This window comes from Procambarus clarkii, chromosome 79 (genome assembly GCF_040958095.1).
Source record: "Procambarus clarkii isolate CNS0578487 chromosome 79, FALCON_Pclarkii_2.0, whole genome shotgun sequence".
Taxonomy (NCBI): Eukaryota; Metazoa; Arthropoda; class Malacostraca; order Decapoda; family Cambaridae; genus Procambarus; species Procambarus clarkii.
The window spans coordinates 16,804,207-16,829,623 of NC_091228.1; the positions used below are offsets into that span (position 1 = coordinate 16,804,207).

The window sequence follows — 25,417 nt, forward strand, 5'->3', positions numbered from 1 at the left end:
ATGCAGACTAAATAACTTTTTTTAGTAGAAACCCTTTCAACTAGTCTTGGACTAGTCAGTAGTGCTTACATTATTCATTCTTGTGCTGATCCTACCATGGGTGGGATTCAAACTTCATAGTAACTCTGATTAGAGTATATACATAATAATTATTTTGTATATGAATTTTGAGTGCTGCTGAATGATGCCTATTACATCTAATGGTGATAATGAAGAGCTAGCCAGAAGAAAGTTTAATGGTGACATTCAAATACTGCCCAAAATCCTTAGCTACTTATTGTTAGGTAGGTACATTTAACCTCGAGTGAGGAAGAGTTCAATTTAGCGAGATTAATTTAGGCTATATTCAATTTACTTGTCGACTAATGGGCAAGTACCCAAGATACATTAGCAATACTTATTCAAGTCCTATGAAACTTGGACTTAAAGCCATCATGGCTACTCCTGAACAGTTAAGGAGAACCTATATTGACATTAAAGGTCATTTAACCAGACTGATTAATAAGTCTGATAATTTGTCTAAAGCAACTCCCATTGATTACCATCAATTAGAAACATCATTGAGAGTAGCTGGTCTCAAATTTGATCAAGTCAGATCTAATACCAGTCTTATCTCAACATACTGAATGCAGCTGAAACTGATCCTAATGAAATAGATCAAACTCTAGCAGAAATTTCTCAGTATGAAGATGAGACTCAAGATAAACTTAATGTACTATCCAATATAGTAAATCAACATAAATCCAATGCAAATAATACTATGTCTCAATCCAGTAATCAATTACCTGAGGTTCGTCTGCCTACTTTAGACTTGCCTACATTTGCAGAGCTGGATGAAGAAAATTGGGACACTTTTTGGACTTCATTTGAAGTTCATATACATAAAAAAACCTTCTCTTGACAGAGTTTTTAAATTCTCTTACCTAATCAGTCTTCTCAAAGGGGAGGCTAAAAAGGTCATAAATAACCTAGCTCTCACTGCAAGTAATTATGAGGAAGCTATAAAACTACTAAAGTTGAACTATTGCAACAAGGAGTTGAGTATAGCTAACCTGTATTACCAGTTACTGGATCTGAATGCACCAAGTAACCGACCAGACTCACTTCAAAGCTTCAGGCTAGAAGTAGAGTCTCTAGTGAAGGCCTTAGGTACTAAAGTTGATGTACCAGCCTCCGAATGGTCAATTAAGTTACTTTTTCAGAGGAAATTCCCTCGAAATATTTTAGCAGAAATCTGCTCGCACTATAAAACCAAGTTTCTCACTCTCGAGCAAATATTCGAGGGACTGAGAATAACGGTTAACAGGTTGAAAACTCATGATAAGATTAAACCTCAGTCTAAACAACCTAACCTTGACAACTCAGTCAAACCCAAATCGACTTTGAATAAGTCCAATAAATTCAAACCTAAGACTGCTCCATCCACTGGGAAAAGGAGTGGAAGTGTAGGTATTTATTCAGTATCTCCCTCTAACGTTGCAACTGATGTATCTACTAAAAGTACAAACTCAGCAAGAGCGAGAAAGTGTCTGTTGTGTGAACAAGAACATGCCACCTACAAATGCAGTGTTTATCCTAACTTTAATACCAGGATTAAACGGCTACAAGAGTTACACGGATGCACCAAGTGCATGGGTTCTCATGATCCCAGGAAATGTGTAGTACATCTACGGTTGTGCAGTAGATGCAACAAAGGTGTGCATCATTATGCCTTATGTAGAAAAAACTTCTTCACCTTCTGTGACACCTAGGGAGGATTCTATGAATTTTACCACAGTACAATATTGCAAAGTACACCAAGAAATAAATGTACTTGCTACTGAGTCAGGCAATAATACTACTCTGCCTACAGCTCAACTCAAACTAATTAATAGGAAGTCTAGAGTTAACACTAGAGGTCTCTTTGATCAAAGATCACAGAAAACTTTCATCACACAACAATTAGTCGAACAGTTGAAATTAAAACCTGCCAAAAGTGTGAAACTGAATATCTCTGGGTTCTTGACTAATAGTGGACCTCGTGAATACCAAGTAGCCAAGGTGTTGGTGAGACTTGGATCTTCCACTAGTCCAATACAAACGGTGGTAGTAGATAAACTTCCTTCAGACCTGCAGGTCACAGGACTAGCTCGCACTGCAAGATATCTCAGACGTAACCGCATGAGGCTAGCGGAATACAAAATAAATTCTGACTGCCTAACAGACGTTGGTATCCTAATAGGCGCTGACTATTATTACAAATTTATAACAGGATGCGCCAGGCAACACGGAATGAATTTGTTATCATCTGCTGGAGGTAAATTGCTAACTGGATCGGTGCTTTTCCAACAAAAAAACTGCGTCAAGCAACAAACTAACAATTCAATAGTGGCATGACTAGGCTTGGAACAGTCACCCCTACATTTCAGAGAAATATCTGAAGATAATGAGTCTGATCCACCTGTATTTCGTCTATGGGATTTAGACACTTTAGGTATTGTCCCTGATAAACCAAGTCCCGATGATGCGTGAACTTACCAGCAATATCTGAACACAGTTGTCTATAAAGACAATCAATACTGGGTGAGACTGCCATTGAAGTTGAATCATCCACAACTTCCAGCTAATTATCACATGGCAACTTTTCAATTACAGTCTCAATTAATACAGCTGAAGAAACAGCCAGATAAATTGAACATGTATCATCAATTAATTCAACAACAACTCCACAATAAATTTATCGAAGTTGTTGATAATGATGACCGAAAAACAGGTCACTATTTACCCCATCACGCTGTGGTGAAAGATTCATTGAAGACACCAATACGTATCGTTTTCAACTGTAGTGCCAAAGTGAAGGCAAACAGCGTGTCCTTGAAAGATTGTCTCCAAACGGGACCTAGCCTGACACAAAGGTTACACGACGTATTGTTACGATTCCATACTGGTATTTTCGCTTATACTGCTGATATCAGTAAAGCTTTCCTTAGAGTAGGCTTACAAGAGGAGGATCGTAATTACACCAAATTTCTCTGGATTAAGGACCCACTGGATCCTGACAGTGACGTCGTAACCTACAAGTTTGCCTCTGTGCTATTCGGTGCAACTTCTTCACCGTTTCTACTTCAAGCCACATTAGATACACATTTGTAGAAGTCAGACAGCCCTTATAAAGCAGAGATTAGTGACAACTTGTATGTCAATAATTTCCAGGGAACTACTAATGACACATCCAAATTGGTAGAAATCTACCATGAGGCTAACCGTGAGTTGTTTGGAGTCAATATGTCACTACAATCATGGGCCTCAAACAACAAATCATTAAACCAGATAATCGAGAAAGAATTTTCAGGTTATCGGGTGCTTAATCAATTAAAGGTTCTGGGCGTGGAATGGAACACAGTTACAGACGAGATGAATGTCAAATCAGTACAAACCAACAATTCAACCCTTTCCCTGAGAAAATTACTCTCGTATGTCAGTCAACCATTTGACCCTTTGGACTTACTTAGCCCTATTTTAATAAGGGGCAAACTCCTCATGCAGGAATGCTGGCCGAAACATATGGGATGGGATGATCTGTTGCCAATTGAGTTGCAAGATAAATGGCAAATACTCACAACGGATTTCAATCAATTAGGTGTTTTGAAATTTCCTCGTAATGCCTCAGGACAAAACTTACCCACAAATTTGCACGTCTTTTGCAATACCTCTGGCAAAGCGTATGGCACTGCAGCCTACTTAGTCAATAATGTACAATCATTTTTACTCACATCTAAAGCAAGAGTTGCTTTAAGAAGAGATCTTTACCTCAAATGGAGTTAACTGCATTGCTGGTGGGAGTACGATTGGCTCATTGCCTGACCAAGACACTCAATAATATTCACTTTGGTGAAATCGTAGTGTGATCAGACAATGAGGCAGTCTTACAATGGGTAAAAAATAATAATAAAATTCCCTACGTTAGTAATCGTGTTAGGGAAGTTCATGAATTATCTGCGGGATACAAATTCAGACATGTCCCCACCAAGGACAATCCTGCAGATTACCAATCAAGAGGCTTAACATTAAAACAGTTAATCAAGTCTTCGATGTGGTTTAATGGACCTTCATGGCTTGTTAGTGTTCAGTGGCCTATACAGAAACCACAAGTCATAGTGACCAGTATCACTACTCCCATGAAAGACCCAGAACCTCATCGAATCTCAGCTATTAATCCTCACAATTGTTCCAACTTGAGTAAGTTATTAAGAGTGACAGCACATGTGTTTGATTTTCTTGCTAAGATAGGAATCAGACATAAGTTTCCCAATCCTATCCTGTATTGGATCAAACGTGCACAACAAGAGGTGTATGGAAGTGAATATGAAAATCTTCCAGATAAATTAACCAAGTCTCTCGGTATCTGGTATGATACCAACACTCATAATATATTAAGGTGTGGAAGACGTCTGCTTCATGCAGAAATTAATTTGGATACAAAGAATCCGATCCTTCTACCACGTCACCACATTATTACAAAACTTCTAGTTTTACACCATCGTCAATATAATACTTTACATGGTGGAGTGTTAGACACTCTCACCGACTTGAGACAGAAATATTGGCTTCCCCAAGGTCGTCAAACTGTCAAATCACTCATTAAGTCCTGTGTAATCTGCAAAAGATACGACACTCGAGTATGTCCTTACCCAGGACCTCCACCACTCCCTAAAGAGAGAGTAGTCCATCTTCGTCCCTTTGAGACCACTGGTGTCGTTTACAAAGGAGCCTTACTTCTCACTGGCACTCCAGATAAGGTACCAGTGAAGGCTTATATTTGCCTCTTCACGTGTGCAACCACACGAGGCGTACATCTAGAAGTGACTTCAGACATGAGTGCAGAAGCCTTCATCCAAGCCTTTCGTAGATTTGCAGCTCGCAGATCCTGTCCCAAACTAATGATATCCGATAATGGTTCAAATTTTGTGGCAGGAGAAGCCTGCCTACGAGAGATATGGAATCATCCAAGTGCAGTCTGTCATGCAGAGACGACAATGCCACTGGAAATTTATGGCTCCCAGAGCCCCCTGGCAAGGTGGGTTCTACGAACGTATGATAGGGACTGTCAAGAAATGTTTAAGGAAGACCTTGCATCGACAGAAAATTAGTTTCTCTGAACTACAAACACTCGTTGTAGAAATTGAGGTGCGAGTCAACAACCACCCCTTAACTTACCTATTAGATGACTACTCACAGAGAGAACCCCTGAGTCCCTCAAATTTAATACATGGAGGCCTGCTGAGTCCTCTGATACCTTTGGCATAAGAGGATCCAGTTGGCCCTTCCCATGTGACTTGGAGTGATTTAGTGGAAAGTTACCAACATCTCTCGAGAGTAATTGAAAGGTGGAATGTGGTGGGGACTCGAGAGTACCTCACAGCTCTACGAGAGTACCACTATGGAGCTTCAAGCCCCTATAATAAAGTTCAACTCAAACCAGGAGACCTAGTGTTGATTGACAGTGATGGTCCCAGGACAGAATGGCCTATAGGCAAGATTGTCTCTATTCACCCAGATCACCAAGACATCCTGAGAGTAGTACGGGTTTTGTGCCGAGGCATTACTACCCTAAAAACATTAGAGAAGTTGGTACCTCTCGAATTAGCAGAACAAGAGTGTTTAACAGAACCAACTTCACCTACAGTTTCTGAGGACAACAATTCTGATCCACGGAGCACACGCCCACTTAGAGCCGCTGCTCATCAATGTAAACGGAAACTACAGGCCTATTATAGCTCTGACTAGGAGCAAATAATTTACCACCCAATTTTAGGTAGTCATGATGATACCGTGTGGTGATGTCTCGTAACAAATCAGTTACAAGTCACAATGACCCAGGACATTCACCTCACGGTGGATTCTCAGTTACCTTGAATTGTATAATTTAATCATTAATTTGTTTATGTAGGCTATCAACTATACCATTATTCCATCTAGAGAATCTATGAGTTTACAAAACTTTAAGACTTAGTAAGACTGTTACACGTCATCGCGATACCAGTCACTGAGTACATTGTAGGCTTTAGTAGTTATTAACTTTAGATGATTTTTCATTCAATGTTCTACATTTAACTTTAATTTCTTTTATAAGACTTAGAGTCTTATCTGTCTTTGACAAATACGGGACATCTGTTATGTGTGTACTAACGTATTAACATTAAATTAACTTCGGGATAGGTACGTCAGTACTCAATATTGAACTGCGACTCAAGTTATTCCTTCCCGGAGATATGTTGCAAATTTCCAACACTGATACATTACTGTTGTGTCATAATATATCACTATCGTATGCTAAGTACAGTAACTATTAACTCTATTAACTGTAATGCTAACATAAATTAATATTTCTTTATCTGATCATTTATTACTGAAATTCTCACGACATCGAGAGGCAGGATTGCGTCAGATAATGTCTATCTAAACATATTTATTACCAATATGTTAGAGAATTGAATATGGTTCTCTAATTTTATCAGTATTCCATACGATAAATAACTACAGATAATATAACTCCTAATGATCCAACAACCGAGAGTTATTACCTAAGATTATCACTAAATAACAGTTTTATCTGTTACATACGAACGCTATGGCGGAAATAGAAATTCTCTCCATTTCTCGATTAACATCATTTAACGAGAATATAGATATTATTTAATTCCCTACAATTGCAACCCTGTTCTCATTAACACATTACGTAAAGTTATTAAGCGAAAAGAATCTTCTATCCGTTATTAAATTCTATTGCGAATGCTTGAGGAGGGTTGAGGGAAGGAGGCGTGGAGACGCCACTTGCGCTTCAACTGGAGAGCGTGACGCCATCAAAGTACATCTTGCGTCCAGGGAGAATCGAATTTCCATTAATTCTACGATAGGCCCTTGCAGTTAATCGGCCTAGGAGCATGCAATTGCTCCAGTAGCAATCTAAGGATTGCTTCGGTGGACAACCAGCAGGTTAAGTGCCCTAGTATTATTTATATTATGAGATCTCTGTATAATTTTTCTGTGTACTGTCCATCGTCACACCGCATGACCTCCCCAAACAACAAGTACGTCCACAAGGAATTAATTCTATTCCTTCTATTGAATAGTGATGACACAGGATATTAGGTGTAAACAATTGGTACATTTAATTGGAATTTCAGCTAGTGTTAAAAGCGGTCGTGGTCCTCTCACTTTCCCACGCCAGCTCGGGCACACGTGTTACAGCAAGTACCAGACGACGCCATCACACCTCTATTTCTCCATTCACTATCACAGCTAAGCAGCTGAATCCTTTTCCAGTTATTTTTCTCTCATTAAGTGACGTTGATAATTAATCACCAGTCAGGAATATTTCGTTTATATGATTTGAGACGTCTAGTACAATTTGATAACCTCATGAAATTTAAATGAGAATGGTTTCTTATTTAACCATCATATAATATTCTTGTTACTAACCAATTTGTTTAATGCTTATTTGTACATAACTTAGTAAGAATTACTAATTTTATTCGAGGAAGAACCAGCCTCGATGAAGCGTACTGGGAGTATTTTACTTCTGGTATTAACCCCCCATTTTGTGAAGGAAGGAAAGTTTATTTTCGAACATTAATTTAATATACAGTCCATTAAGATTTGAAGTATAACTCTTAATAGTTCCATTATCTATAAGCACTGGTATTTCAATCCTTATCTACGATTCCTTTATCTGTTTCCCTTTTCAGTAAAAATAGGGTGGTCCTTCGATTAATTTAAATTAATCTATTAATTAAACATCAATCAATAAATAGAGAGTTAGCTTTCTTCCCAACACAAATATATGGTCCTTATCGAACCGGATATATTACAATTAATACCATAATCATAACTAATTACCATGTGTAATAATCTAGGCTAACCACATTTTATTAATTGTGGCTACTGGCGGAGTACCACATAGGTGAGCCTAATACACACCAATTTATTTGCTGCTTATACCTCATGTATAAAGTATCACTGGTGGGACACAGTCAATTACCCACAACACTCAGACCTATACCTCACACTGAGGTAAGAATCTTCATGTTACCAGGAGCAACAGCTCACAATTTCTATAATAACTCCACATTAACACCTGCGTTAGAGTAGCCTCACCATCCAACTATTATTTATCTAGGTGGTAATGACATCCGTCCTACTCGACACCCAGCTGAGGTAATTAATCACCTCAAAACAATAATTTCTTCATTTAAACTTCTTAGCAGTTCAGTAGTATTGACATTGGTGAAACCTCGCCAACTAAGCAATAATAACCGTTGGGGAGCGAGTCTAGAATATTACCAAAGGGCTGCCAAATATATATAAATTTTCGACTGAGGAAGAGAGTACGATTGTATGCCACTTACATTCAATTTACAGCCAGACCATATAGGCAAAACCTGGCAAGAGATGGTGTACGCCTGTCAGGTGAGTGTAGGTCACATGTAGTTGACAAGTTAGTCAACACAATCAATCACCATAAAAGGCTGTGGCTAGCAAGCCAAAATTAACTGTACATATTTGTATTTTCACCTGTGTGTGCAAGTGCACATTTATATAAACTATAAAATCTAAAAAAACAAAAACACAGCACAACTATATATTTACATTATTTCACCATAAATTAATTTATGCCAACCTTTATTAGGTAGGAATTTAGGCTGTGATTGTGCTGAGTTTTGCACAAATGCAGACTAAATAACTTTCTTTAGTAGAAACCCTTTCAACTAGTCTTGGACTAGTCAGTAGTGCTTACATTATTCATTCTTGTGCTGATCCTGCCATAGGTGGGATTCAAACTTCATAGTAACTCTGATTAGAGTATATACATAATAATTATTTTGTATATGAATTTTGAGTGCTGCTGAATGATGCCTATTACATCTAATGGTGATAATGAAGAGCTAGCCAGAAGAAAGTTTAATGGTGACATTCAAATACTGCCCAAAATTCTTAGCTACTTATTGTTAGGTAGGTACATTTAACCTCGAGTGAGGAAGAGTTCAATTTAGCCAGATTAATTTAGGCTATATTCAATTTACTTGTCGACTAATGAGCAAGTACCCAAGATACATTAGCAATACTTATTCAAGTCCTATGAAACTTGGACTTAAAGCCATCATGGCTACTCCTGAACAGTTAAGGAGAACCTATATTGACATTAAAGGTCATTTAACCAGACTAATTAATAAGTCTGATAATTTGTCTAAAGCAACTCCCATTGATTACCATCAATTAGAAACATCATTGAGAGTAGCTGGTCTCAAATTTGATCAAGTCAGATCTACAATCCAGTCTTATCTCAACATACTGAATGCAGCTGAAACTGATCCTAATGAAATAGATCAAACTCTAGCAGAAATTTCTCAGTATGAAGATGAGACTCAAGATAAACTTAATGTACTATCCAATATAGTAAATCAACATAAATCCAATGCAAATAATACTATGTCTCAATCCAGTAATCAATTACCTGAGGTTCGTCTACCTACTTTAGACCTACATTTGCAGAGCTGGATGAAGAAAATTGGGACACATTTTGGACTTCATTTGAAGTTCATATACATAAAAAAACCTTCTCTTGACAGAGTTTCTAAATTCTCTTACCTAATCAGTCTTCTCAAAGGGGAAGCTAAAAAGGTCATAAATAACCTTGCTCTCACTGCAAGTAATTTTGAGGAAGATATAAAACTACTAAAGTTGAACTATTGCAACAAGGAGTTGAGTACAGCTAACCTGTATTACCAGTTACTTGATCTGAATGCACCAAGTAACCGACCAGACTCACTTCAAAGCTTCAGGCTAGAAGTAGAGTCTCTAGTGAAGGCCTTAGGTACTAAAGTTGATGTACCAGCCTCCGAATGGTCAATTAAGTTACTTTTTCAGAGGAAATTCCCTCGAAATATTTTAGCAGAAATCTGCTCGCACTATAAAACCAAGTTTCTCACTCTCGAGCAAATATTCGAGGGACTGAGAATAACGGTTAACAGGTTTAAAACTCATGATAAGATTAAACCTCAGTTTAAACAACCTAACCTTGACAACTCAGTCAAACCCAAATCGACTTTGAATAAGTCCAATAAAGTCAAACCTAAGACTGCTCCATCCACTGGGAAAAGGAGTGGAAGTGTAGGTATTTATTCAGTATCTCCCACTGACGTTGCAACTGATGTATCTACTAAAAGTACAAACTCAGCATGAGCGAGAAAGTGTCTGTTGTGTGAACAAGAACATGCCACCTACAAATGCAGTGTTTATCCTAACTTTAATACCAGGATTAAACGGCTACAAGAGTTACACGGATGCACCAAGTGCATGGGTTCTCATGATCCCAGGAAATGTGTAGTACATCTACGGTTGTGCAGTAGATGCAACAAAGGTGTGCATCATTATGCCTTATGTAGAAAAAACTTCTTCACAATCTGTGACACCTAGGGAGGATTCTATGAATTTTACCACAGTACAATATTGCAAGGTACACCAAGAAATAAATGTACTTGCTACTGAGTCAGGCAATAATACTACTCTGCCTACAGCTCAACTCAAACTAATTAATAGGAAGTCTAGAGTTAACACTAGAGGTCTCTTTGATCAAAGATCACAGAAAACTTTCATCACACAACAATTAGTCGAACAGTTGAAATTAAAACCTGCCAAAAGTGTGAAACTGAATATCTCTGGGTTCTTGACTAATAGTGGACCTCGTGAATACCAAGTAGCCAAGGTGTTGGTGAGACTTGGATCTTCCACTAGTCCAATACAAACGGTGGTAGTAGATAAACTTCCTTCAGACCTGCAGGTCACAGGACTAGCTCGCACTGCAAGATATCTCAGACGTAACCGCATGAGGCTAGCGGATTACAAAATAAATTCTGACTGCCTAACAGACGTTGGTATCCTAATAGGCGCTGACTATTATTACAAATTTATAACAGGATGCACCAGACAACACGGAATGAATTTGTTATCATCTGCTGGAGGTAAATTGCTAACTGGACCGGTGCTTTTCCAACAAAAAAACTGCGTCAAGCAACAAACAAACTAACAATTCAATAGTGGCATGACTAGGCTTGGAACAGTCACCCCTACATTTCAGAGAAATATCTGAAGATAATGAGTCTGATCCACCTGTATTTCGTCTGTGGGATTTAGACACTTTAGGTATTGTCCCTGATAAACCAAGTCTTGATGATGCGTGAACTTACCAGTAATATCTGAACACAATTGTCTATAAAGACAAACAATACTGGGTGAGACTGCCATGGAAGTTGAATCATCCACAACTTCCAGCTAATTATCACATGGCAGCTTTTCATTTACAGTCTCAATTAATACAGCTGAAGAAACAGCCAGATAAATTGAACATGTATCATCGATTAATTCAACAACAACTCCACAATAAATTTATCGAAGTTGTTGATAATGACCGAAAAACAGGTCACTATTTACCCCATCACGCTGTGGTGAAAGATTCATTGAAGACACCAATACGTATCGTTTTCAACTGTAGTGCCAAAGTGAAGGCAAACAGCGTGTCCTTAAATGAACGTCTCCAAACGGGACCTAGCCTGACACAAAGGTTACACGACGTATTGTTACGATTCCATACTGGTATTTTCGCTTATACTGCTGATATCAGTAAAGCTTTCCTTAGAGTAGGCTTACAAGAGGAGGATCGTAATTACACCAAATTTCTCTGGATTAAGGACCCACTGGATCCTGACAGTGACGTCGTAACCTACAAGTTTGCCTCTGTGTTATTCGGTGCAACTTCTTCACCGTTTCTACTTCAAGCCACATTAGATACACACATTTGTAGAAATCAGACAGCCCTTATAAAGCAGAGATTAGTGACAACTTGTTTGTCAATAATTTCCAGGGAACTACTAATGACACATCCAAATTGGTAGAAATCTACCATGAGGCTAACCGTGAGTTGTTTGGAGCCAATATGCCACTACAATCATGGGCCTCAAACAACAAATCATTAAACCAGATAATCGAGAAATAATTTTCAGGTTATCGGGTGCCTAATCAATTAAAGGTTCTGGGCGTGGAATGGAACACAGTTACAGACGAGATGAATGTCAAATCAGTACAAACCAACAATTCAACCCTTTCCATGAGAAAATTACTCTCGTATGTCAGTCAACCATTTGACCCTTTGGGCTTACTTAGCCCTATTTTAATAAGGGGCAAACTTTTCATGCAGGAATGCTGGCAGAAACATATGGGATGGGATGATCTGTTGCCAATTGAGTTGCAAGATAAATGGCAAATACTCACAACGGATTTCAATCAATTAGGTGTTTTGAAATTTCCTCGTAATGCCTCAGGACAAAACTTACCCACAAATTTGCACGTCTTTTGCAATGCCTCTGGCAAAGCGTATGGCACTGCAGCCTACTTAGTCAATAATGTACAATCATTTTTACTCACATCTAAAGCAAGAGTTGCTTTAAGAAGAGATCTTTACCTCAAATGGAGTTAACTGCATTGCTGGTGGGAGTACGATTGGCTCATTGCCTGACCAAGACACTCAATAATATTCACTTTGGTGAAATCGTAGTGTGGTCAGACAATGAGGCAGTCTTACAATGGGTAAAAAATAATAATAAAATTCCCTACGTTAGTAATCGTGTTAGGGAAATTCATGAATTATCTGCGGGATACAAATTCAGACATGTCCCCACCAAGGACAATCCTGCAGATTACCAATGAAGAGGCTTAACCTTAAAACAGCTAATCAAGTCTTCGATGTGGTTTAATGGACCTTCATGGCTTGTTAGTGTTCAGTGGCCTAAACAGAAACCACAAGTCATAGTGACCAGTATCACTACTCCCATGAAAGACCCAGAACCTCATCGAATTTCAGCTATTAATCCTCACAATTGTTCCAACTTGAGTAAGTTATTAAGAGTGACAGCACATGTGTTTGATTTTCTTGCTAAGATAGGAATCAGACATAAGTTTCCCAATCCTATCCTGTATTGGATCAAACGTGCACAACAAGAGGTGTATGGAAGTGAATATGAAAATCTTCCAGATAAATTAACCAAGTCTCTAGGTATCTGTTATGATACCAACACTCATAATATATTAAGGTGTGGAAGACGTCTGCTTCATGCAGAAATTCATTTGGATACAAAGAATCCGATCCTTCTACCACGTCACCACATTATTACGAAACTTCTAGTTTTACACCATCGTCAATATAATACTTTACATGGTGGAGTGTTAGACACTCTCACCGACTTTAGACAGAAATATTGGCTTCCCCAAGGTCGTCAAACTGTCAAATCACTCATTAAGTCCTGTATAATCTGCAAAAGATACGACACTCGAGTGTGTCCTTACCCAGGACCTCCACCACTCCCTAAAGAAAGAGTAGTCCATCTTCGTCCCTTTGAGACCACTGGTGTCGATTACAAAGGAGCCTTACTTCTCACTGGCACTCCAGATAAGGTATCAGTGAAGGCTTATATTTGCCTCTTCACGTGTGCAACCACACGAGGCGTACATTTAGAAGTGACTTCAGACTTGAGTGCAGAAGCCTTCATCCAAGCCTTTCGTAGATTTGCAGCTCGCAGATCCTGTCCCAAACTAATGATATCCGATAATGGTTCAAATTTTGTGGCAGGAGAAGCCTGCCTACGAGAGATATGGAATCATCCAAGTGCAGTCTGTCATGCAGAGACGACAATGCCACTGGAAATTTATAGCTCCCAGAGCCCCCTGGCAAGGTGGGTTCTACGAACGTATGATAGGGACTGTCAAGAAATGTTTAAGGAAGACCTTGCATCGACAGAAAATTAGTTTCTCTGAACTACAAACACTCGTTGTAGAAATTGAGGTGCGAGTCAACAACCACCCCTTAACTTACCTATTAGATGACTACTCACAGAGAGAACCCCTGAGTCCCTCACATTTAATACATGGAGGCCTGCTGAGCCCTCTGATACCTTTGGCAGAAGAGGATCCAGTTGGCCCTTCCCATGTGACTTGGAGTGATTTAGTGGAAAGTTACCAACATCTCTCGAGAGTAATTGAAAGGTGGAATGAGGTGGGGACTCGAGAGTACCTCACAGCTCTACGAGAGTACCACTATGGAGCTTCAAGCCCCTATAATAAAGTTCAACTCAAACCAGGAGACCTAGTGTTGATTGACAGTGATGGTCCCAGGACAGAATGGCCTATAGGCAAGATTGTCTCTATTCACCCAGATCACCAAGACATCCTGAGAGTAGTACGGGTTTTGTGCCGAGGCATTACTACCCTAAAAACATTAGAGAAGTTGGTACCTCTCGAATTAGCAGAACAAGAGTGTTTAACAGAACCAACTTCACCTACAGTTTCTGAGGACAACAATTCTGATCCACGGAGCACACGCCCACTTAGAGCCGCTGCTCATCAATGTAAACGGAAACTACAGGCCTATTATAGCTCTGACTAGGAGCAAATAATTTACCATCCAATTTTAGGTAGTCATGATGATACCGTGTGGTGATGTCTCGTAACAAATCAGTTACAAGTCACAATGACCCAGGACATTCACCTCACGGTGGATTCTCAGTTACCTTGAATTGTATAATTTAATCATTAATTTGTTTATGTAGGCTATCAACTATACCATTATTCCATCTAGAGAATCTATGAGTTTACAAAACTTTAAGACTTAGTAAGACTGTTACATGTCATTGCGATACCAGTCACTGAGTACATTGTAGGCTTTAGTAGTTATTAACTTTAGATGATTTTTCATTCAATGTTCTACATTTAACTTTAATTTCTTTTATAAGACTTAGAGTCTTATCTGTCTTTGACAAATACGGGACATCTGTTATGTGTGTACTAACGTATTAACATTAAATTAACTTCGGGATAGGTACGTCAGTACTCAATATTGAACTGCGACTCAAGTTATTCCCCCCCGGAGATATGTTGCAAATTTCCAACACTGATACATTACTATTGTGTCATAATACATCACTATCGTATGCTAAGTACAGTAACTATTAACTCTATTAACTGTAGTGCTAACATAAATTAATATTTCTTTATTTGATCATTTATTACTGAAATTCTCACGACATCGAGAGGCAGGATTGCGTCAGATAATGTCTATCTAAACATTTATTACCAATATGTTAGAGAATTGAATATGGTTCTCCAATTTTATCAGTATTCCATACGATAAATAACTACAGATAATATAACTCCTAATGATCCAACAACCGAGAGTTATTACCTAAGATTATCACTAAATAACAGTTTTATCTGTTACATACGAACGCTATGGCGGAAATAGAAATTCTCTCCATTTCTCGATTAACACCATTTAACGAGAATATAGATATTATTTAATTCCCTACAATTGCAACCCTGTTCTCATTAACGCATTACGTAAAGTTATTAAGCGAAAAGAATCTTCTATCCGTTATTAAATTCTATTGCGAATGCTTGAGGAGGGTTGAGGGAAGGAGGCGTGGAGACGCCACTTGCGCTTCAACTGGAGAGCGTGACGCCATCAAAGTACATCGTGCGTCCAGGGAGAATCGAATTTCCATCAATTCTACGATAGGCCCTTGCAGTTAATCGGCCTAGGAGCATGCAATTGCTCCAGTAGCAATCTAAGGATTGCTTCGGTGGACAACCAGCAGGTTAAGTGCCCTAGTATTATTTATATTATGAGATCTCTGTATAATTTTTCTGTGTACTGTCCATCATCACACCGCATGACCTCCCCAAACAACAAGTACGTCCACAAGGAATTAATTCTATTCCTTCTATTGAATAGTGATGACACAGGATATTAGGTGTAAACAATTGGTACATTTAATTGGAATTTCAGCTTGTGTTAAAAGCGGTCGTGGTCCACTCACTTTCCCACGCCACGCTCGGGCACACGTGTTACAGTAAGTACCAGACGTATTTCTCCACTCACTATCACAGCTAAGCAGCTGAATCCTTTTCCAGTTATTTTTCTCTCATTAAGTGACGTAGATAATTAATCACCAGTTAGGAATATTTCGTTTATATGATTTGAGACATCTAGTACAATTTGATAACCTCATGAAATTTAAATGAGAATGGTTTCTTATTTAACCATCATATAATATTCTTGTTACTAACCAATTTGTTTAATGGTTATTTGTACATAACTTAGTAAGAATTACTAATTTTATTCGAGGAAGAACCAGTCTCGATGAAGCGTACTGGGAGTATTTTACTTCTGGTATTAACCCCCCATTTTGTGAAGGAAGGAAAGTTTATTTTCGAACATTAATTTAATATACAGTCCATTAAGATTTGAAGTATAACTCTTAATAGTTCCATTATCTATAAGCACTGGTATTTCAATCCTTATTTACGATTCCTTTATCTGTTTCCCTTTTCAGTAAAAATAGGGTGGTCCTTCGATTAATTTAAATTAATCTATTAATTAAACATCAATCAATAAATAGAGAGTAAGCTTTCTTCCCAACACAAATATATGGTCCTTATCGAACCGGATATATTACAATTAATACCATAATCATAACTAATTACCATGTGTAATAATCTAGGCTAACCACATTTTATTAATTGTGGCTGTTGGCGGAGTACCACATAGGTCAGCCTAATACACACCAATTTATTTGCTGCTTATACCTCATGTATAAAGTATCACTGGTGGGACACAGTCAATTACCCACAACACTCAGACCTATACCTCACACTGAGGTAAGAATCTTCATGTTACCAGGAGCAACAGCTCACAATTTCTATAATAACTCCACATTAACACCTGCGTTAGAGTAGCCTCACTATCCAACTATTATTTATCTAGGTGGTAATGACATCCGTCCTACTCGACACCCAGATGAGGTAATTAATCACCTTAAAACAATAATTTCTTCATTTAAACTTGTTAGCAGTTCAGTAGTATTGACATTGGTGAAACCTCGCCAACTAAGCAATAATAACCGTTGGGGAGCGAGTCTAGAATATTACCAAAGGGCTGCCAAATATAGAAATTTTCGACTGAGGAAGAGAGTACGATTGGATGCCACTTACATTCAATTTACAGCCAGACCATATAGGCAAAACCTGGCAAGAGATGGTGTACGCCTGTCAGGTGAGTCTAGGTCACATGTAGTTGACAAGTTAGTCAACACAATCAATCACCATAAAAGGCTGTAGCTAGCAAGCCAAAATTAACTGTACATATTTGTATTTTCACCTGTGTGTGCAAGTGCACATTTATATAAACTATAAAATCTAAAAAAACAAAAACACAGCACAACTATATATTTACATTATTTCACCATAAATTAATTTATGCCAACCTTTATTAGGTAGGAATTTAGGCTGTGATTGTTCTGAGTTTTGCACAAATGCAGACTAAATAACTTTCTTTAGTAGAAACCCTTTCAACTAGTCTTGGACTAGTCAGTAGTGCTTACATTATTCATTCTTGTGCTGATCCTACCATGGGTGGGATTCAAACTTCATAGTAACTCTGATTAGAGTATATACATAATAATTATTTTGTATATGAATTTTGAGTGCTGCTGAATGATGCCTATTACATCTAATGGTGATAATGAAGAGCTAGCCAGAAGAAAGTTTAATGGTGACATTCAAATACTGCCCAAAATCCTTAGCTACTTATTGTTAGGTAGGTACATTTAACCTCGAGTGAGGAAGAGTTCAATTTAGCCAGATTAATTTAGGCTATATTCAATTTACTTGTCGACTAATGAGCAAGTACCCAAGATACATTAGCAATACTTATTCAAGTCCTATGAAACTTGGACTTAAAGCCATCATGGCTTCTCCTGAACAGTTAAGGAGAACCTATATTGACATTAAAGGTCATTTAACCAGACTGATTAATAAGTCTGATAATTTGTCTAAAGCAACTCCCATTGATTACCATCAATTAGAAACATCATTGAGAGTAGCTGGTCTCAAATTTGATCAAGTCAGATCTACAATCCAGTCTTATCTCAACATACTGAATGCAGCTGAAACTGATCCTAATGAAATAGATCAAACTCTAGCAGAAATTTCTCAGTATGAAGATGAGACTCAAGATAAACTTAATGTACTATCCAATATAGTAAATCAACATAAATCCAATGCAAATAATACTATGTCTCAATCCAGTAATCAATTACCTGAGGTTCGTCTACCTACTTTAGACTTGCCAACATTTGCAGAGCTGGATGAAGAAAATTGGGACACATATTGGACTTCATTTGAAGTTCATATACATAAAAAAACCTTCTCTTGACAGAGTTTCTAAATTCTCTTACCTAATCAGTCTTATCAAAGGGGAGGCTAAAAAGGTCATAACTAACCTAGCTCTCACTGCAAGTAATTATGAGAAAGCTATAAAACTACTAAAGTTGAACTATTGCAACAAGGAGTTGAGTATAGCTAACCTGTATTACCAGTTACTGGATCTGAATGCACCAAGTAACCGACCAGACTCACTTCAAAGCTTCAGGCTAGAAGTAGAGTCTCTAGTGAAGGCCTTAGGTACTAAAGTTGATGTACCAGCCTCCGAATGGTCAATTAAGTTACTTTTTCAGAGGAAATTGCCTCGAAATATTTTAGCAGAAATCTGCTCGCACTATAAAACCAAGTTTCTCACTCTCGAGCAAATATTCGAGGGACTGAGAATAACGGTTAACAGGTTGAAAACTCATGATAAGATTAAACCTCAGTCTAAACAACCTAACCTTGACAACTCAGTCAAACCCAAATCGACTTTGAATAAGTCCAATAAAGTCAAACCTAAGACTGCTCCATCCACTGGGAAAAGGAGTGGAAGTGTAGGTATTTATTCAGTATCTCCCACTGACGTTGCAACTGATGTATCTACTAAAAGGACAAACTCAGCAAGAGCGAGAAAGTGTCTGTTGTGTGAACAAGAACATGCCACCTACAAATGCAGTGTTTATCCTAACTTTAATACCAGGATTAAACGGCTACAAGAGTTACACGGATGCACCAAGTGCATGGGTTCTCATGATCCCAGGAAATGTGTAGTACATCTACGGTTGTGCAGTAGATGGAACAAAGGTGTGCATCGTTATGCCTTATGTAGAAAAAACTTCTTCACAATCTGTGACACCTAGGGAGGATTCTATGAATTTTACCACAGTACAATATTGCAAGGTACACCAAGAAATAAATGTACTTGCTACTAGTCAGGCAATAATACTACTCTGCCTACAGCTCAACTCAAACTAATTAATAGGAAGTCTAGAGTTAACACTAGAGGTCTCTTTGATCAAAGATTACAGAAAACTTTCATCACACAACAATTAGTCGAACAGTTGAAATTAAAACCTGCCAAAAGTGTGAAACTGAATATCTCTGGGTTCTTGACTAATAGTGGACCTCGTGAATACCAAGTAGCCAAGGTGTTGGTGAGACTTGGATCTTCCACCAGTCCAATACAAACGGTGGTAGTAGATAAACTTCCTTCAGACCTGTAGGTCACAGGACTAGCTCGCACTGCAAGATATCTCAGACGTAACCGCATGAGGCTAGCGGATTACAAAATAAATTCTGACTGCCTAACAGACATTGGTATCCTAATAGGCGCTGACTATTATTACAAATTTATAACAGGATGCACCAGACAACACGGAATGAATTTGTTATCATCTGCTGGAGGTAAATTGCTAACTGGACCGGTGCTTTTCCAACAAAAAACTGCGTCAAGCAACAAACAAACTAACAATTCAATAGTGGCATGACTAGGCTTGGAACAGTCACCCCTACATTTCAAAGAAATATCTGAAGATAATGAGTCTGATCCACCTGTATTTCGTCTGTGGGATTTAGACACTTTAGGTATTGTCCCTGAACAACCAAGTCTTGATGATGCGTGAACTTACCAGCAATATCTGAACACAGTTGTCTATAAAGACAAACAATACTGGGTGAGACTGCCATGGAAGTTGAATCATCCACAACTTCCAGCTAATTATCACATGGCAGCTTTTCAATTACAGTCTCAATTAATACAGCTGAAGAAACAGCCAGATAAATTGAACATGTATCATCAATTAATTCAACAACAACTCCACAATAAATTTATCGAAGTTGTTGATAATGATGACCGAAAAACAGGTCACTATTTACCCCATCACGCTGTGGTGAAAGATTCATTGAAGACACCAATACGTATCGTTTTCAACTGTAGTGCCAAAGTGAAGGCAAACAGCGTGTCCTTGAATGAATGTCTCCAAACGGGACCTAGCCTGACACAAAGGTTACACGACGTATTGTTACGATTCCATACTGGTATTTTCGCTTATACTGCTGATATCAGTAAAGCTTTCCTTAGAGTAGGCTTACAAGAGGAGGATCGTAATTACACCAAATTTCTCTGGATTAAGGACCCACTGGATCCTGACAGTGACGTCGTAACCTACAAGTTTGCCTCTGTGCTATTCAGTGCAACTTCTTCACCGTTTCTACTTCAAGCCACATTAGATACACATTTGTAGAAGTCAGACAGCCCTTAAAAAGCAGAGATTAGTGACAACTTGTATGTCAATAATTTCCAGGGAACTACTAATGACACATCCAAATTGGTAGAAATCTACCATGAGGCTAACCGTGAGTTGTTTGGAGCCAATATGCCACTACAATCATGGGCCTCAAACAACAAATCATTAAACCAGATAATCGAGAAAGAATTTTCAGGTTATCGGGTGCCTAATCAATTAAAGGTTCTGGGCGTGGAATGGAACACAGTTACAGACGAGATGAATGTCAAATCAGTACAAACCAACAATTCAACCCTTTCCATGAGAAAATTACTCTCGTATGTCAGTCAACCATTTGACCCTTTGGGCTTACTTAGCCCTATTTTAATAAGGGGCAAACTCCTCATGCAGGAATGCTGGCAGAAACATATGGGATGGGATGATCTGTTGCCAATTGAGTTGCAAGATAAATGGCAAATACTCACAACGGATTTCAATCAATTAGGTGTTTTGAAATTTCCTCGTAATGCCTCAGGACAAAACTTACCCACAAATTTGCACGTCTTTTGCAATGCCTCTGGCAAAGCGTATGGCACTGCAGCCTACTTAGTCAATAATGTACAATCATTTTTACTCACATCTAAAGCAAGAGTTGCTTTAAGAAGAGATCTTTACCTCAAATGGAGTTAACTGCATTGCTGGTGGGAGTACGATTGGCTCATTGCCTGACCAAGACACTCAATAATATTCACTTTGGTGAAATCGTAGTGTGGTCAGACAATGAGGCAGTCTTACAATGGGTAAAAAATAATAATAAAATTCCCTACGTTAGTAATCGTGTTAGGGAAATTCATGAATTATCTGCGGGATACAAATTCAGACATGTCCCCACCAAGGACAATCCTGCAGATTACCAATCAAGAGGCTTAACATTAAAACAGCTAATCAAGTCTTCGATGTGGTTTAATGGACCTTCATGGCTTGTTAGCGTTCAGTGGCCTAAACAGAAACCACAAGTCATAGTGACCAGTATCACTACTCCCATGAAAGACCCAGAACCTCATCGAATCTCAGCTATTAATCCTCACAATTGTTCCAACTTGAGTAAGTTATTAAGAGTGACAGCACATGTGTTTGATTTTCTTGCTAAGATAGGAATCAGACATAAGTTTCCCAATCCTATCCTGTATTGGATCAAACGTGCACAACAAGAGGTGTATGGAAGTGAATATGAAAATCTTCCAGATAAATTAACCAAGTCTCTAGGTATCTTGTATGATACCAACACTTATAATATATTAAGGTGTGGAAGACGTCTGCTTCATGCAGAAATTCATTTGGATACAAAGAATCTGATCCTTCTACCATGTCACCACATTATTACGAAACTTCTAGTTTTACACCATCGTCAATATAATACTTTACATGGTGGAGTGTTAGACACTCTCACCGACTTGAGACAGAAATATTGGCTTCCCCAAGGTCGTCAAACTGTCAAATCACTCATTAAGTCCTGTGTAATCTGCAAAAGATACGACACTCGAGTGTGTCTTTACCCAGGACCTCCACCACTCCTTAAAGAGAGAGTAGTCCATCTTCGTCCCTTTGAGACTACTGGTGTCGATTACAAAGGAGCCTTACTTCTCACTGGCACTCCAGATAAGGTACCAGTGAAGGCTTATATTTGCCTCTTCACGTGTGCAACCACACGAGGCGTACATCTAGAAGTGACTTCAGACATGAGTGCAGAAGCCTTCATCCAAACCTTTCGTAGATTTGCAGCTCGCATATCCTGTCCCAAACTAATGATATCCGATAATGGTTCAAATTTTGTGGCAGGAGAAGCCTGCCTACGAGAGATATGGAATCATCCAAGTGCAGTCTGTCATGCAGAGACGACAATGCCACTGGAAATTTATAGCTCCCAGAGCACCCTGGCAAGGTGGGTTCTACGAACGTATGATAGGGACTGTCAAGAAATGTTTAAGGAAGATCTTGCATCGACAGGAAATTAGTTTCTCTGAACTACAAACACTCGTTGTAGAAATTGAGGTGCGAGTCAACAACCACCCCTTAACTTACCTATTAGATGACTACTCACAGAGAGAACCCCTGAGTCCCTCACATTTAATACATGGAGGCCTGCTGAGCCCTCTGATACCTTTGGCAGAAGAGGATCCAGTTGGCCCTTCCCATGTGATATGGAGTGATTTGGTGGAAAGTTACCAACATCTCTCGAGAGTAATTGAAAGGTGGAATGAGGTGGGGACTCGAGAGTACCTCACAGCTCTACGAGAGTACCACTATGGAGCTTCAAGCCCCTATAATAAGGTTCAACTCAAACCAGGAGACCTAGTGTTGATTGACAGTGATGGTCCCAGGACAGAATGGCCTATAGGCAAGGTTGTCTCTATTCACCCAGATCACCAAGACATCCTGAGAGTAGTACGGGTTTTGTGCCGAGGCATTACTACCCTAAAAACATTAGAGAAGTTGGTGCCTCTCGAATTAGCAGAACAAGAGTGTTTAACAGAACCAACTTCACCTACAGTTTTTGAGGACAACAATTCTGATCCACGGAGCACACGCCCACTTAGAGCCGCTGCTCAACAATGTAAACGGAAACTACAGGCCTATTATAGCTCTGACTAGGAGCAAATAATTTACCATCCAATTTTAGGTAGTCATGATGATACCGTGTGGTGATGTCTCGTAACAATTCAGTTACAAGTCACAATGACCCAGGACATTCACCTCACGGTGGATTCTCAGTTACCTTGAATTGTATAATTTAATCATTAATTTGTTTATGTAGGGTATCAACTATACCATTATTCCATCTAGAGAATCTATGAGTTTACAAAACTTTAAGACTTAGTAAGACTGTTGCACGTCATTGCGATACCAGTCACTGAGTACATTGTAGGCTTTAATAGTTATTAACTTTAGATGATTTTTCATTCAATGTTCTACATTTAACTTTAATTTCTTTTATAAGACTTAGAGTCTTATCTGTCTTTGACAAATACGGTACATCTGTTATGTGTGTACTATTGTATTAACATTAAATTAACTTCGGGATAGGTACGTCAGTACTCAACATTGAACTGCGACTCAAGTTATTTCCCCCCGGAGTTATGTTGCAAATTTCCAACACTGATACATTACTATTGTGTCATAATACATCACTATCGTTTGCTAAGTACAGTAACTATTAACTCTACTAACTGTAGTGCTAACATAAACTAATATTTCTTTATCTGATCATTTATTACTGAAATTCTCATGACATCGAGAGGCAGGATTGCGTCAGAAATGTCTATATAAACATATTTATTACCAATATGTTAGAGAATTGAATATGGTTCTCTAATTTTATCAGTATTCCGTACGATAAATAACTACGGATAATATAACTTCTAATGATCCAACAACTGAGAGTTATTAACTAAGATTTTCACTAAATAACAGTTTTATCTGTTACATACGAACACTATGGCGGAAATAGAAATTCTCTCCATTTCTCGATTAACACATTTAACGAGAATATAGATATTATTTAATTACCTACAATTGCAACCCTGTTCTCATTAACGCATTACATAAAGTTATTACGCGAAAAGAATCTTCTATCCATTATTAAATTCTATTTCGAATGCTTGAGGAGGGTTGAGGGAAGGAGGTGTAGAGACGCCACTTGCGCTTCAATTCGAGAGCGTGACGCCATCAATGTACAATGTGCGTCCAGGGAGAGTCGAATTTCCATCAATTCTACGATAGGCCCTTGCATTTAATCGGCCTAGGAGCATGCAATTGCTCCAGTAGAAATCTAAGGATTGCTTCGGTGGACAACCAGCAGGTTAAGTGCCCTAGTATTATTTATATTATGAGATCTGTATAATTTTTACTGTGCACCGTCCATCGTCACGCCGTATGACCTCCCCAAACGACAAGTACGTCCACAAGGAATTAATTCTATTCCTTCTATTGAATAGTGATGACACAGGATATTTGGTGTAAACAATTGGTACATTTTATTGGAATTTCAGCTTGTGTTGAAAGCGGCCGTGGTCCTCTCATTTTCCCACGCCACGCTCGGGCACACGTGTTACAGCAAGTACCAGACGATGCCATCACACCTCTACTTCTCCATTTACTATCACAGCTAAGCAAATCAATCCTTTTCCAGTTATTTTTCTCGCATTAAGTGACGTTGATAATTAATCGCCAGTCAGGAATATTTTGTTTATATGATTTGAGACATCTAGTACAATTTGATAACCTCATGAAATTTAAATGAGAATGGTTTCTTATTTAACCATCATATAATATTCTTGTTACTAACCAATTTGTTTAATGCTTATTTGTACATAACATAGTAAGAATTACTAGTTTTATTCGAGGAAGAACCAGCCTCGATGAAGCGTACGTAGAGTATTTTACTTCTGTTATTAACCCCCCATTTTGTGAAGGAAGGAAAGTATATTTTCGAACATTAATTTAATATACAGTCCATTAAGATTTGAAGAATAACTCTTAATAGTTCCATTATCCATAGGCACTGGTATTTCAGTCCTTATCTACGATTCCTTTATCTGTTTCCCTTTTCAGTAAAAATAGGGTGGTCCTTCGATTAATTTAAATTAATCTATTAATTAAACATCAATCAATAAATAGAGAGTAAACTTTCTTCCCACTAGGTGATGGCCAGGTGGACTGGCTTGCTAGTGGCGGACACGAGGACTGGCTGGCAAGTGGGCGAGCAGGTGGACTGACTGGCCAGTGGGCAGGCAGGAAGACTGGCTGGGTAGTGGGCGTGAAGGTGGACTGGCTGGCTACTGGATAGGCAGGTGGACTAACTGGCTAACGGCGAGCAGGTGGACTGTCTGGCTAGTGTGTGGGAA

At 38.6% G+C, this 25,417-nt stretch overlaps 1 protein-coding gene across 1 annotated transcript in view; it reads left to right on the forward strand.

Moving 5' to 3' along the window:
* The window catches only part of LOC138357710 (uncharacterized), a 37,472-nt gene extending 22,773 nt beyond the window's left edge, over positions 1-14,699 (forward strand). Inside the window, exons 8-11 of the mRNA XM_069314697.1 lie at positions 633-790; positions 3,193-3,452; positions 9,201-9,435; positions 14,637-14,699. Of these exons, the coding sequence (XP_069170798.1) occupies positions 633-790; positions 3,193-3,452; positions 9,201-9,435; positions 14,637-14,699 (716 nt within the window). The remainder of the gene's footprint in view (positions 1-632; positions 791-3,192; positions 3,453-9,200; positions 9,436-14,636) is intronic.
* The last annotated feature ends 10,718 nt before the right edge of the window (positions 14,700-25,417 follow it).